The sequence below is a fragment of the Gallus gallus genome, chromosome 8 (genome assembly GCF_016699485.2).
Source record: "Gallus gallus isolate bGalGal1 chromosome 8, bGalGal1.mat.broiler.GRCg7b, whole genome shotgun sequence".
Classification (NCBI taxonomy): Eukaryota; Metazoa; Chordata; class Aves; order Galliformes; family Phasianidae; genus Gallus; species Gallus gallus.
The window spans coordinates 8,439,830-8,454,383 of record NC_052539.1 but is presented as its reverse complement, the minus strand read 5'-3'; the positions used below and the strand labels follow the sequence as shown (position 1 = coordinate 8,454,383).

General features: G+C 35.7%; 1 protein-coding gene across 3 annotated transcripts in view; it reads right to left on the bottom strand.

Moving 5' to 3' along the window:
* The window catches only part of BRINP3 (BMP/retinoic acid inducible neural specific 3), a 211,041-nt gene that overhangs the window by 63,617 nt on the left and 132,870 nt on the right, over window positions 1-14,554 (bottom strand). For all 3 annotated transcript variants that reach the window (XM_426633.8, XM_040705294.2, XM_004943288.5), the window contains exon 5: window positions 651-756. In XM_426633.8, coding sequence (XP_426633.2) covers window positions 651-756 — 106 coding nt within the window. The remainder of the gene's footprint in view (window positions 1-650; window positions 757-14,554) is intronic.

Below are 14,554 nucleotides of genomic sequence, written 5' to 3'. Positions count from 1 at the left end.
TTGTTCATGTTGCATTTGTGTAACTGAAAATAGACAAACAAAACTTAAGACAATTACTAGAGGCTCACTTTCAACAATGTTTAGGTGCCTAATCTGCAGTCTGGGATATGTACTTACTGGAATTTATTAAAAATGAATCAGAAACAATACCATTTTACACATTTTTCTAATGAATGAGATGTCTAAACTTACGGCTTTTCTTATAAGTCCCAGAGGAGCCCTTGCACTTTGCATTACTTAAGGACTTTGCAAATCTATGCCCTGTTCCTCTGGTGAATCTGTTCATTCCAGTAGGTTAGTACTCAAAACGTGCAAAGGAGGCTAAGCACAGGAAATGTCATTCCCTGCTTGGTAGAACCTATTGGAATTCGGGCTTTGTGAAAGGTGAGCAAGTCATTGCTAAGTAGGGATGCAAAATGTTAACAGCATTATTCAGATTATTTTCTGATGGGTAAAGAAATTTTTTCAATTTGAAAGACAACATGAGTTATTGACATTTCCTTCACTTTGCCTAAAATGTACCTATTGCACACACACACACAAAAGAAGAAAAAATAATGACCTTTTATGAGGAGGAAAAAAGAAAAAACAAATAGTGTGATAAATGTCATCCTGTTCCAAAACAAACTAATGAAATTACACCTACATACCTTGCAACTGAATCTTATTTTCAGGACTCTGAACCAGAACAGAACTGACAGAATCTAGGTTGTCATAGTTACTGCAGCCAAGAGGACCAGTCCGCGTTTCTGTTACCTGATGGTAAGAGAATGGAAAAGCATTTGCTGCATTATTCAAAACAGACTGAGGAGTTCAGAAGCTTGTTTCATAAAGTTTCCCTTTAATTCAACTGTCTGTGTATTTCAGACTTAATTAAGATGAAATTGATTATTTTATATATGAAGAGTAAGACTGCAAATGTTTCACCAGTACAACAAACTTTGGAAAGTTCTATTTCGATAGCAAGGCATCACTACCAATATTTTAGCTAATCAATGTCTAATGATGATTTGTTTCTTCATAGCTATAGAAATCAAAATGAAGTTAACAAATACAGTTCATAAAAATGCAGAGTAAGATTTTCACTCGTGAAAATTGTACACACAGAATCACAGAGTCATAGAATGACCTAGGTTGGAAGGGACCCCAGGGATCATAAAGTTCAAGCTGCCTTTCCACAGGCAGGGTCACCAAACTCCAAATCTGGTAATAGCCCATGTCAATTCCTTGTTGAAATCAGAGTAAAAACTGACTTTTCCGTGTAGCAATGCAAGATTTAGAAGTAAAAACTTTTGATGAGGTGCAACATTTTCTATCTAGGAAAGATCTAAAATAGGATTAGGTCACTTCCTGCCTGTTGTAAATATTGGGTGTAACCACAGGATCAAAATACATCTATATGTATCAAAACAATAGCTGCCACAAATAGAGCTTTGTTTTAACAGCTGAGGATTGTGCTTGGCAGCGTTGTTTGTTAAACAAGTAAATACATTATTAAGAATAATAACATCAACAATAATGAAGACAAGTGGTCCGCATAATTTATGGATTATGTAGATGGTTCTTAATTGTCTATAAAACAATTACAAAAGCAAGTTTGTTTTTAAATGCTACCCTAAATGAAAAAAATGGGACCTAATTTCAGTTTCTCAGCAATGAGGCGCTGCCACTTTTGAAGCACTGCTGTGATGCTTGGAGGGCTGGCTGGCAGCAAGGCAGCGTCTCAATGATTAGTTTAGCCTGTACAGGTAGCAAGATAAAATCCCAAATCCTGAAGACAGGTGGGTATACCACAGTCTCACTTTTATTCTTTTTTTTTTTTAAAGTGAATTGGATGCTGTTGAAAACTCATGACTTTTGATTCTTTCTCCTTCATACCAAGTCCAGGCAGAAAGAGGACAGTAAAAATGAAGTGAAATATAAGCAGTGCTGTAGCAGAAAATTTTGGCCATGGGATGTCTTCCCACTTTCCTTTACTGCCAAAATACAAGCAGTTCCTCCACCATCCACCTCAACAAGCTGCTCCCACCTACTGTGTTGGAACTTCCTTGCTCTCTTTGCTTTGCCATCCTAGATGTCTTTGACATTTACCTCTATCTGTTGATTTGTCACTGAATAAAGGTGATTCTATCACCTATTACTTCGAGTATTATATTCTATGCCAAATCTCCTGGAGAATAAGCCTAAGTTGTAAGGTCAAAGAGCTCATTTCCAAAATTTGAACCTCCACCAAGCAGTAAACATCTAACAATAATCGTTATGAACAGAAGGAATCCTTCTATTTCAATAATCTCATTTGAAAGTAATATGGAGATTTGCTAAAGTAATCCATGAAAGTTCACATTGCTTAGGTTCACCTGGTGCTCTTATACACCAACATGTATGAATGGCTGTAACTGGATCATGCTATCTCCACATTGTTTCGTATTTTCTAAGTCCTAACATTTTCATAAAGTAAATGTGAAATCGTGGGCTATTCATTGGCACCTCTCTGTCACTTTGAACAAGTTCCTGGCAATGGAAAATGAGATCCTTTGCAATGCCAGCAGCCTGTGGAGAGAACACACAGAACTGGCTTCAGCCAAATCTCTTAGCAGAATGCCAACAGCGCAAGGAAATGAGATCAAGTCAGGATCTCTCTTCCCTGCACACATTTGGCAGTCTCCAGTATTTATACCGGGGCCAGATTTACCTTGTTTTTTGCTTAATCATCCAGAATCAGCGTAAATATTCTTGCATGGCTATCAGATTTAGCTGGGAAATGGGCAGAATGACAACTCTGATTTACCCATGATCCTCTAGTCTCCTCCTTCTCCCAAAAGTGATATAAAATTCCTTAATAAAATCTTATTTTTTGTTGCACACCCACCTCATATAAGAAATCCTAATTAGTTCCTATAATAACAAAGACAGGTATGTACATTAAACAAGATAAATAGCCAGAAGACAGAAAAAGAGGTATGAAGGTTGTTATGAATTTTGTCCCAGTTCTGAAAGATTATACTCAACATATATGCATGCAGTTCTATTTATATCTATATTCTATTCTATATCTATAGAATAGATAGATTCTATTTATATCTATATATATCTAATAGATAGATTCTATTTATATCTATCTATATACAAAGATCCTTCTTTTTTTTTTTTAATCTTTTATTATAATTTTCAACCATCTGTCTATAAAGCAATCCAACTTCATGAACCCTTATGAAATGGAAGACCTACAGAAACAATTCTTATTCATTCTTTTATTCTTATGCCTCTTGACATCACAAAATGAAGAAGGTTAGTGTCTGCGTAATTATGGTGTGCCGTTTTGTTCATGAAGATTTATTCTTCACTTGGATGATGCAAGACACAGGTAGTGATAATCGTTGTTTTGATTCTGGGAGTGACAGCATGTGGTGTATGTAGGTGTGCACAGAAGCCAAATGGGAAAGAGTTTATCATTAAGCTGCTTTTATTTATTTATTTTTTCTAAGGGCCAGTCATATAAAATCACTTAAGATAGTTACTCCCAAATGAGATACTTCTGTCTTGATCCAGCTGTTACTAAAATCACTGACAATTTTGCATGTTTTGTCTGTGATGGAAAGAAAACTGCCATGATGGAAGCAACACTGGAAATGAAATGGCACTTCTTTAATTATCTTCCAAACACAGATGTATGGCTATATTCAGCCTCAAGATCACAGCTGAAGTGTTTTGTCTGAAGGCATACAATAAAAAATACGGCAAAAACAGGAGAGGGAATGGTAAAACGTAAATGCAAATAATTTTTTAAGATGCAAGCATAGTCCAGAAGTGGTTGCAGATGAACAAAGAGCAGTGTAATTGCTTGTTTCATAAGAGCTAGTTCTATACTCTGTGAACTACACTAACTCACAAAGCAAAATACAACAGACCAAAGTTATTTAGCAACCAAAAGCCCACAAGAACCAGTAAAAAAAAATATGTGTAAAACCATTTGACATAAACCAAGCAGACTATTCTCAAGTGCATTGTTTTCAAAGATGATCACAGCACAGGTTTCCCTGGGCAGCAGGGTTTTCAGTTCCCAGAAATAAACTGTACCATTTGGCATTAATGAGGCAAATGCCTACAGTTTTCAGTCAGTTAAAAACTCATAACCATGGTGATAATGACCCGATTATAAGTGCACAGAGAACATGCCTCCCAGCACTTAAGCAGAGCTGAATTCTTGTGATATCAGTGGGTAGTATTTCCCTGGGAAACTGTACTTTTTTTTGTCCAGGATAATTAAGCCTATAGAAGGCTTTCCTAATAAAAAAGGAACACATTTCTACAGAGATTTTGGTCCTGGTGTGTCTTTTCTATTGCACATAGCTAATATTCCTAGCTACATGCCCAGGCAGAGGCACTGTCTTGAATAAAGGACTGTCCTCTTTATGAAGATTCTTTTAAAATGTATTTGGCTTCTAAGGAAGACAACTAAGCCAGAATAAAGGAGAATGAGACAATGCTAGGAAATTCAAAACAGAAAGCTGCATTCATATTCATATTGCCAATTTTAAACATTAAAATAGTGATTTAGAAGAAACTCCTTGTATATAGGTGACATTACTGATGGAAGAAGTTCTCTTCTGAACGACTGGTGCAGTAGAAGAATGAACAAAGTTGTGCAGGGAGAAGAAATCCAAAGCAAAAAACGAAACTGGATTGGCTTGATATTATGGAGGATTGTCTGAGGAAGAGCAAAAACTGTACTTCTCATTCAATATAGCTAACGAACCACTAGGAAAAACCAGATCCTGCCATTATCGTTCACACTAAGTCCTTTCCTCCATAAATCATTCAGTGGGATTAATTGCATAGTAACAGTACTTGGCAGTTCCACAAATAGTAGAACTCCCTAGAGTAATTACACATTATCTGTAATCAGATGTAAGAGTCAAGTGAGACACAATATCTTCCAGTAGCGCTGCAAGGGGCATGGATCATCTCATGATGGTAGGCAGATGTCTATACAGGGTGAATCACACCTCTGGGCTACAAAATCTAGTGTATATGTGGCCTTGATATTGAATAGAAGGATCACAAGGCACTGTCTATCTCCCCCAACCCTCCTGCCCCACTTCAGGCCCCTCTCCATGGCTGCAGCTCCAGCCTGGGGCTGCTCCTGAAGAAGCTCTATGGCTATGGCCTCCTCCAGGCCACATCCACTGCTGCACTGTGGGCTCCTCCATGGCTGCAATGAAGATCTGCTCTGTGTGGCGCCCACAGGCTGCAGGAAGCTTCTGCTCTGTGCATGGAGAACCTTCTACCATCTCCTCCATGATGTAAAGCTCTGCCATGTAAGCTCAAACAACCTTTTTTCCTTTTTATTCCTCCCTAGATTCTGCAATTTTTTTACAAAAGCACTTTTCTTTCAGCACCTTCTTTTAGCAGGGAATAATTGCTGTAGTTTCTGTTCTGTTGCCCTTCGTGTGTCATTGAGCATAGTAGGGCTTCCACTAATTAGTGCATAATTGAAATAACACAAATCATCTGAATGTTCCGAGTATTGACGCTTGTCATGCTAGCAGCTAGATGAACACTTAAGAGAGGCTTAGATAAACCAACAGCAAACACAATATCAAGACTTGGAATAACGTTTTTGGAGGGGAAGTATTTATTTATTTTAGATTTATCAACATTCTAAAGCTGTATCTGATAGGCATATAACATTTTCAATACCTTTTCTGTTAGCATTGTCCATACTGTTAGTATAGGTTTGACTTTTTCATTCAAAGAGCCCACTAACTCAGATGACCTGGAATCACTCTAATCTTATTTTTCTGTCAGAGACAGTAAACTTAATCTGCCAGCAAATGAAATAAAATGCACAGATTTCATTAACCAGGCAAAGAACTTTCAGGTTTCTATGCAAGATGGTGATTTTTTTAAGGCTAACTGTTTAGTTTTATCTGATAGGGAGCAATCATCTATCAAGTCTCTTCTCAACAATTTCAGAGAGCAATTTATTATCTGTTAATTCTAGGAGGACCTGTAAGAACATCAAACAAGTCTCTGAATTTATGCTGTTCCGCAGAAAATAGTAGAGAAGAAACTGAGCCTGCCAGGGCTGTGTCAGCTCTGAGCTAGCAGAGCACGTACATAGGTTAAACAACCTTCTGAAGATAATTAAGGTAAAGATGGGGGAGGGAGGAAAAGGTGATTATACTGTTTGTAACTCTGACTCTGCAAACCACACAACAATTCTGTGGAACTTGAAAGCAAGGAATTCCCCCAACTGAAATCACTGGCAACATTGACATGTCTGACACTTGGAGCCATGATTTTCCCTTTTCAAGGATAGTTTAATTTACACTGTGTGTCAGATGCCACATTCCTATGCATCTGTATCTGAAGCAATAGGGAAGTCCTCACGAACCAAGGCTGTCTGGGACCAGTGCAAGAGCCTTTATTACCTGCACCTTCAGCCTTACACAGAGAGGACAGGCATTCATTTTTCCTTCTAACTAGTTTTCAGAAATGTGCGAGAGTATAGTTCTCTTTTGGAAAAGTAATGTACATCTTAGTAAAGATGCAATAAAAGCTGAACATTTTGTTTTAGCTTACACTTAGATAGTGCTGCTTGCCTACATCTTACTTATATGAATGTTACTATTATTTTTTTTCACAACTTCTATTGGTCAAGGAGACAGCTGAGCAATAAAGAATAAATGAAATCTGTATATTCCGCTTCCAAGATAAAATTGGAAACAAAGAGCACAGCATGGGTTACAAATTAAAATAGCATTTCATGCATTAAAAAATCACAAAGTACCTGCAAAACACAAAGGCAAAGAAGCTGTAAGGAAGCACAGCCTACTTCAGAGTCCTCACTCCTTTTTCCAAACACAGTACAATTACTACTACACAGTAGACAACATCTCCAAAAGAATCCTGGGGCACCTACTGTAAAGGGAGACTGTTCTGCCCAATTGCGAAACCCACTCAAGGACTTTCCAGTATTGGCTCAGTTCCTATGTACCATGTTGAGCATACTCAGATTTTTTACTTCATCCTCATTCGTTTTTATGAAGGCAAAACCACTTTGTAATTCATAAGACTCTCAGATATTATAAGTAATAATTGCACTGCAGTTGGATGGGAAATAATTTTCTTAAGTTGAGAAAAAGGTACCCAAAAACTGCAAATCTTTCCTTCCTGAATCAGAATACAAAGGCAAAATCTTCTATTTTGAAACCACAAGAAAAAAAAAAAAAAGGTCTGAACCATTGTAAAAATGATTTTCAGATAATTTTTGAATCATCTTAATGTGGTCAGCTTTAAAATGATATATGTTAAGGAAAAAAATAACTTGCATTAAATTTAAAAAAAAAATGTGTTAAAGGTTAACATTAGTACTTGAAAGAATAAAATTGAAATTGAATTGTCTTGAAAGACAAGAATAAAAAGAATTTTAAAGTCTTGAACCCCAAAAATCAGAGCGATAAGGACAGGTTAAATAAGATCCAGACTTTCCACAGAGATCCTACCCATGTTTAAATATTTATGAACAAGATTAAAACTTAGTTGCAGTTTCATTGATATAATCATTGAAAGTTTACTAAATTAAGTTATCTCCAGGCTTTTTATTTCCTCTCCTTGAATGCAGTGCAACTAAGCTACTGATTTATTCTTGATGTTTGTAGCACTACAGTTCCTAATACTGCTCCCCACTTACATTGACATCTGAAGCAGGACATTTTACATGTCCACTTTATTTTGCCATGCTCCAGTCAAACCACCCCTTATGGGGCTGTCATTCCGACCTCTCAAAAGAAATCACATTACTGTCTATAATATGCATGTCTGCTGGTTTGCTCTCCGTCTGGGTCACATGTATATTTTCAGGGATTTATTTTTAGGTTCCATCCTTCTTGCTTCCTACTCATTCATTCCCTCTGGTAAATGGCTGTAACACTTTTGCCCTTCCCGTCTCATTGGTGCTGCCAATTCTCAATATACAGTTTTTGCAAAATTACTAGTTTTATGATACACTTTATTATACATTTTCCTGCCTAACTACCAAGTTATCAATAACAACTAATGTATAATTTAATCATTAAATACCTCTCAGCTTTTCAAATTAAAGGGAAACTCTTGGCTAAAAGCTAAAGTGGTTGTAGAAATATGCAAATATGAAAATATGAATTCCTCCTGTGTTAGCTGAATAGTTAAGCTAAATTGCTCTGTAAATCTTATTAGTTACACTGTTCCATGACTATTATGTAATCTAATCTGTGGTAAAAGCAATCTTTTGTCTTTAAATCTCATGAATTTATGAAAAAACATAGAAAGAATGTTTGAGATTGGAATCTGAATCCAAATTTTGGTGCAGTAAACGTATATATGTGACATACATAGTACACAGATATGATTCTTATTCAAAGTAGGCCAGTAAGACTTGCCAACTTCTTTGCTACTTAATTTTTAAGATACTTCAGATTCAGAAACCAAATCTCTTGCACTTTTTTTAAATTAAATGCACATATTCCTTGTTAGATACTACATGTTAAGAAAAAGTGTATGCAAATATTTATCATAATTGCACTGCAAACTCCAATCAATATCAAACTAGCTAAAGAATAATAAAACATAGGACTAAGTGTTGAATCTGTTTTGAAGAGTAGACATTTCCTCATATTTTCTAGATCATCTAAGTGAGCTAAGGGAGCAATGCTCATAATCAAAGCAAATGCAAGCAGTCATGTGCTTAATTTCATAACTGAGCCATGGCTTTTATGTCACTCAAGCTGTTGTGACGGCTTGAATTGTGAGATTCTCACAAGATATAGGAAATCTCAATAACATTTTGGCTCTATGTTATCCAAGCTACTTCTACAGGCTTGGGTGTTAAGAAAATCTTTATGGGGCTGGGGAGGGGGTACATAAAACAGTGTACACCCAGGTGGTGTGAAATGTGAAACTCACCATTTACTGTAATTGATCTTCATAGGGAAGTTACTCATAGGAACATCCCCCCAGTATTTCTTATTTATGTTCCAGATACCATTGTTCGGGCAGCAGTCCCAGTGTTGACAGGATTGATTCAGACGAATGGAGCAGTTGAAGAGGTAAGAAAATTGGGAAACAAGGCTTTTTATTTGGGATATCAACTTGCTATGTTAGGCCAACTTTCTGCAAGCATGAGGTGAGTTTAAACAGGTGAGGGTAAATACACTGAACGTTTCTCTTCTTAGAGGATAAATTTGATCAAGATAAAAAATATTCACACTGTTCTAGGTAGAAGTCTCTATAATAAACCAAACAAATACTGTAATCATTAACTGATTGTATATAATAAAAAATTCAGATAACATTTTTAATGCAAATGGAAAGCTTGCTGCTGTGATAATGAGCACTATTCTAGATTTTTAAAAAATGTTTGGAAAAGATCAGGCAAAAGGAAACAAACTTGTAAGTGACAAACCACATGAAAAAAAAGATAGTCGGTTAAAAATATATCAACACAATAAACTCAACATATTTGCCAGAAAAAAGAGCAAATTCCTTTTTTTTTTTTTTTTTCCTTTTTCTATTGTATTCCAGGTAATTCTATTGTCTTTCTAATAGAGATTGGAAGGAAGGGGGGCTGAATCTACATTTCTCAGTTCATTTGAAGTGTATTGAAAATGTGACTTGGTAACAACTAATAGTGTTTTGTATACAGTCCAATCTTTCAGATTTAGTCTGTCAAACTAAATGAAAAAAAAAATGACCTTGTCTATTTCATACATAAGTCCTAATCAAAATGCCAAAGTTAAGAGAAAAACCTTGTAGTAGAAGTACTGAGAAGTTTTTGTTATGGCTAACAGTAAATATATAATTTTTTATGTCCCCCAAAAATTTGAATATTGTGGAAACTATCTTCAGCTAATAAAAAATGGGAAAGATATAGAGTCTGTTTTCTTGATATCCCCTGAAGTTTTAATGAATGCACACAAAAAATGTTACAGAATAAATGGAAGAGTTTTGTCAGTTCAAAACTACACATCAGCTCAGGAAGTAAAATGGAAAATTTCATGTTTTACTTAGAAAAACAAAAGTACAACTAGATTCATATTAGCCACATTTGATTAAATAACTAAAATACTTGTAACTGCAAGCATATAAAATAGCATTAAAACATTTCTAAATCTGCAGTCATGGAAGATCATTATAAAATGGAAGCACAAATAATTTAATAAAATGAAATTTAAAACAACAACAACAACACATCTTGAGACATAGGAATTACAGCTGGGTGGCAAATTCCTATAGACATACCAACGTCCTATATTTTCATCAAGAAAGGCTAGATCCTCCCCAGTGTAACACAAAGTTAAATTTGATGGCATACTGTGGAGTTGCACAATGAAACTTCCACATTTCAGACAGAGAAAAACAGCTTTGCCCCCTGGCATTAAGGATGTTTCAGCAAGCTCTTTTGCTAAAACTGAACAACCTGAACTCATGTGCCATCTATATAGCTTCATGAATGAATGAATTTTTTAGAAACTTTGGAAAGACTGGAAAGTTCTGAGTTCTTGGTATTTTTATTTCATGATTTATTTCATGAACAAGACAAAGAGAATTTTTAATATAGAGAAAGCTGCTTTTAGAATTAGTCTCATGGGATAATGTTATCTAGACAGAAAGGTCTACGAAGTATCAGGGCCTGTTCATTAGGTCATGTGTGAGCGCGAATGGAACTAGCTTTAGTGATTTTTTTTTTTTTTTTTTTGCAAAAATATGTTCAGAATATAAAATCTTGTCTAAGAGCTTGTTTCATTAATTTTTCTAGACCCAATGTAGGTGAAAATACCAAGGGCAAAGAATGTCATATCTTAAAGGCAAGTGCATAACTTCAACCAAAATATAGGAAAGAAAAAAGAGATCTTAACCTTCTGCAAGTATGCAAATCTAAAAAAAAGAGGGAAGTTGGGAAGAAAAAGGGGGAGGGAGGAATAAAAAATATATATCTTAATAGTATATAAATGCTTATATTGTATGTTGTAGACGCGCGCTAACTTCCTATATTTTCATCAAGAAAGGCCTCCTCAGTATAAAGTGATTGATTAACCAGATTAAATTATGGTAATTAACTTTCCTAGGTGTCTTAATGTTCACCTGATGCTGTGAAGTTTAACGGGTGTAATGCTTGAGTCATTTATTTCAAGAAAGAACAGCATGATATTTTACACTTCTATTTGTGTAATATAAATTCTTTCTACAGTACTTATTTTTAATAGTTTATATGGCCAAATAAATATTTTCCAGCAAAGATCAAGAATTAAAAGAGCAAAGTTCCTCATGTTTATTCTAAAACAGAAAAAGAAAAGCAGACCCACACTTTTTATCATTGTACTTTAACCAAAGATATAAATTGCTTTGCATTATATAACATAGCGTTTTTATTTCCTACAACAATACATGTGGCTCAGCATTGCTGTGAATGTCATATTTCAAATACTTAACAAGATTAAGAATAAAGTCTACTGAAAGAGACTAGAATTGGATGGCAGAAAAATTATTAGTGTATATCTTCAGTCTATTCTCTGCACTACTTTATCACCAATTATTTTTTACACATTAAGGATTTCATGAAAAGTCAAAGGAAGAACGGAATTATTTTCATTTTCAAAGCTTTATTTCTTCATGGAGAAGATATATTTTCTTAAAAATCTACTAGATAGGAGACTGTGACCTCTATTTAGCAGGTTTATTATGACTGTTAGAAAAACAAATTGAACTAGTATAGCTAAGACAGTATAGCTCTGCTATGATATTCTCATTTAATTTTTTCAGGAAGGAAATATCAATGGAGGAGTACGGAAGTTCCCTCCATCAACTTGAAATGCAGTAACTATTTCCTAGGAAAGAGTGTTAATTTGGGCAATCTATAGAAAGAAAATGGAAAATAGTTTGATAAGAAGATGGTGGTTGAGGTTGAATGGAGAAAACCTTGATCTCAAGCATATCAAACTGTGCATAGAGAAACTTTATTGACTTCATTGACTTCAGTAGAACTTGTTTACTGTGTAAGGTCAGATTTGCACAACTCAAAATTAAAAATACTTTCATTTTGAACTCTTAATTCAGTAATAAAATCTATAAAACAATGAAAATACCATCATTTCAGATGTGAGAGAGCTGGAAACAAAATATAGTAACCACAGAAAGTGTTCTGAATAAGTAAAGATTTTTTTTCTTAAAGTCAGCTTCTGTCACTGCCCATATTGACATTATAAGCATTATGTTTCTAGAGCTTTCATTATAGTTATGCTGTAGAAATTTAAACCCTGCTGATGTACTGTGGGAAGCCCTGAAGGTAGAAATAATTCTGAATTGCAGAAGAAAGCAATGATGCAATTCTCATAATCATCTGCCTCTAAAAGATATAAACATGATGGATGTTTTCAGAGGTGTTTTGTATCATTAAATTAACAGTTTCAAGAGTTTTAACTGTAACTCACAACAGCAAAATACATGAAAATGTCTTAAAAACTCTATTTGAGAAACAATACATATGCTGAAATCTTTCATTTTTCATTATCTTATTTTTCTGAAAGCCTATTGCTTCTGACTCATCTGAGTCTCCATTCCCCTGACATATTCTTCCTAATCTGACCTTGTGTTCATACATGCTGTTGATGTGTGGTATCCATTATTTTCTTGGGTTCGGAGGTAGGGGAAGATTCTCCAAATTTTATAGTCCTTTCGTGATGCTTTCTGACCTGTTTTCAGGCAGCAGCTGTCAACTAGAGAGTGGAGGACACTGAGACTTTTGAACTACATCTCTCAGCCAACACATAAACCACTGCACAACGAAAGACCAAATTGAAATACATGAAAATCTGACTGCCTCAAAATTATGGAATGCTCCACCCTTAATGTATATGTCAGTATTTTCACTCTGGATCTTGCAGTATTAAAACCTTCCTTCTTTAAATTTCTGACTGTTTTCCTTTGGTTTCAGTAGGGAAGGGAAGGGAAGGGAAGGGAAGGGAAGGGAAGGGAAGGGAAGGGAAGGGAAGGGAAGGGAAGGGAAGGGAAGGGAAGGGAAGGGAAGGGAAGGGAAGGGAAGGGAAGGGAAGGGAAGGGAAGGGAAGGGAAGGGAAGGGAAGGGAAGGGAAGAATTTGAAGAACTTTTTAAGTGATGGCAAAAGCTGTGTGAAAGCTGTTAAAGACTCTCGCTTACATTTGTCTGTTTGTAGCCTGTCTCAGATTGCTGAGTTTTCCTCTCCTCTCTTTTCCTCTCCTCTTCTCCGCCCTCCTCCCCTCTCCTCCTCTCTGTTCTCCATAGAATACTTATCTGAAGTCTTTCTGAAAGATCTGTCCTAGCATCTGCAATATGTGCTATTTTGTTGCTTTGAAGATATTTCACGCTGTGTGACCAACTAGGTGGCAATGTTATAGCTCCTTGCACATATTCTTCTATGCACTTTATTGAAAATATAATGAGACAATGTAGTCTGCATTAGAGGCTGCTAAAATACATCTTTTTACAATTGTTGTGTTCAGCTGCTGTGATGCATTGTGCCAATTATGTTGCTGAGTATGCATTCTGTGAGTGTTTAGTAAAATGTGATTGCATTAACTTGCTAGTTCTTCCTCCCCCTCACTCCATTTCTCTTCCCATCTTGGATAGTGAGGGTCAGATTCTCAAAGTAATTGTGTTCTTTTACATCAAATGAAGAACTGACCTCTACACTATCTTTGAGGGAAAGCATTTGTGGAGTTTCTATTTAATTAGGACTCTATTGTCCAAATGAATTAAAGTAATATGTAATTTCATCGCTTTAAACTCTTGAAAAAAATGTGACAATAATTCCTTGATCTTTACATTTTGTGTATTCTTATAATTATTTACTGGCCCACACATAGCACTCATGATATTTTGACATGTCTGTGGAAAATTTGGTCCAACAATCTCCAACACCTCCCAGACATACAAAGCCTTATATAGTTTAATTTTACAGTGAAACAAACACAAATTCAGTGCTGTGCAGTAGCATGTGGTACCAAGATGCCAGAGATACTAGAGATTGAGCTTCAGACAAGGAAGGGGAGTTCAGAGTTGCTCCTTAGCAAATAAACCTTGATGAGAAATATGATGTAATTGTTTCAGCACAGCATTACAGCACTAATGTCTTGTTGTGTTCAATATTTCACAGTTTTGTTGATGCACAAGTTCTGTTGCTAGCTGTATGTACTAGCCTCTGTGCCACGCTTCGTGGCACAGACTAGCCAGGCTCAAAGAACAGACTATCAGCTGTGTCTCAGCTGTATACAGTTGCCTACCCAAATTCATTGCTAAGCTTACATTACCAAAAGGCCCTTAGGAAGAAGGTGATGCTCAAAACATAGTGGAAATGAGAAGCCAAAATTCAGTTCCCAGTTGGGCTGTAAGATAATGACCCAAATTTAAACTTACATATTTATACCTATGCATATACATAGTTGAGTTGTGAAGCTTCTAACAAACTGTGAGATTTTCAAAATAGCCTGCAGAAGTACTGAATTCTCAGCAAAATTTCATGGGAGTTTGCCACCTCAA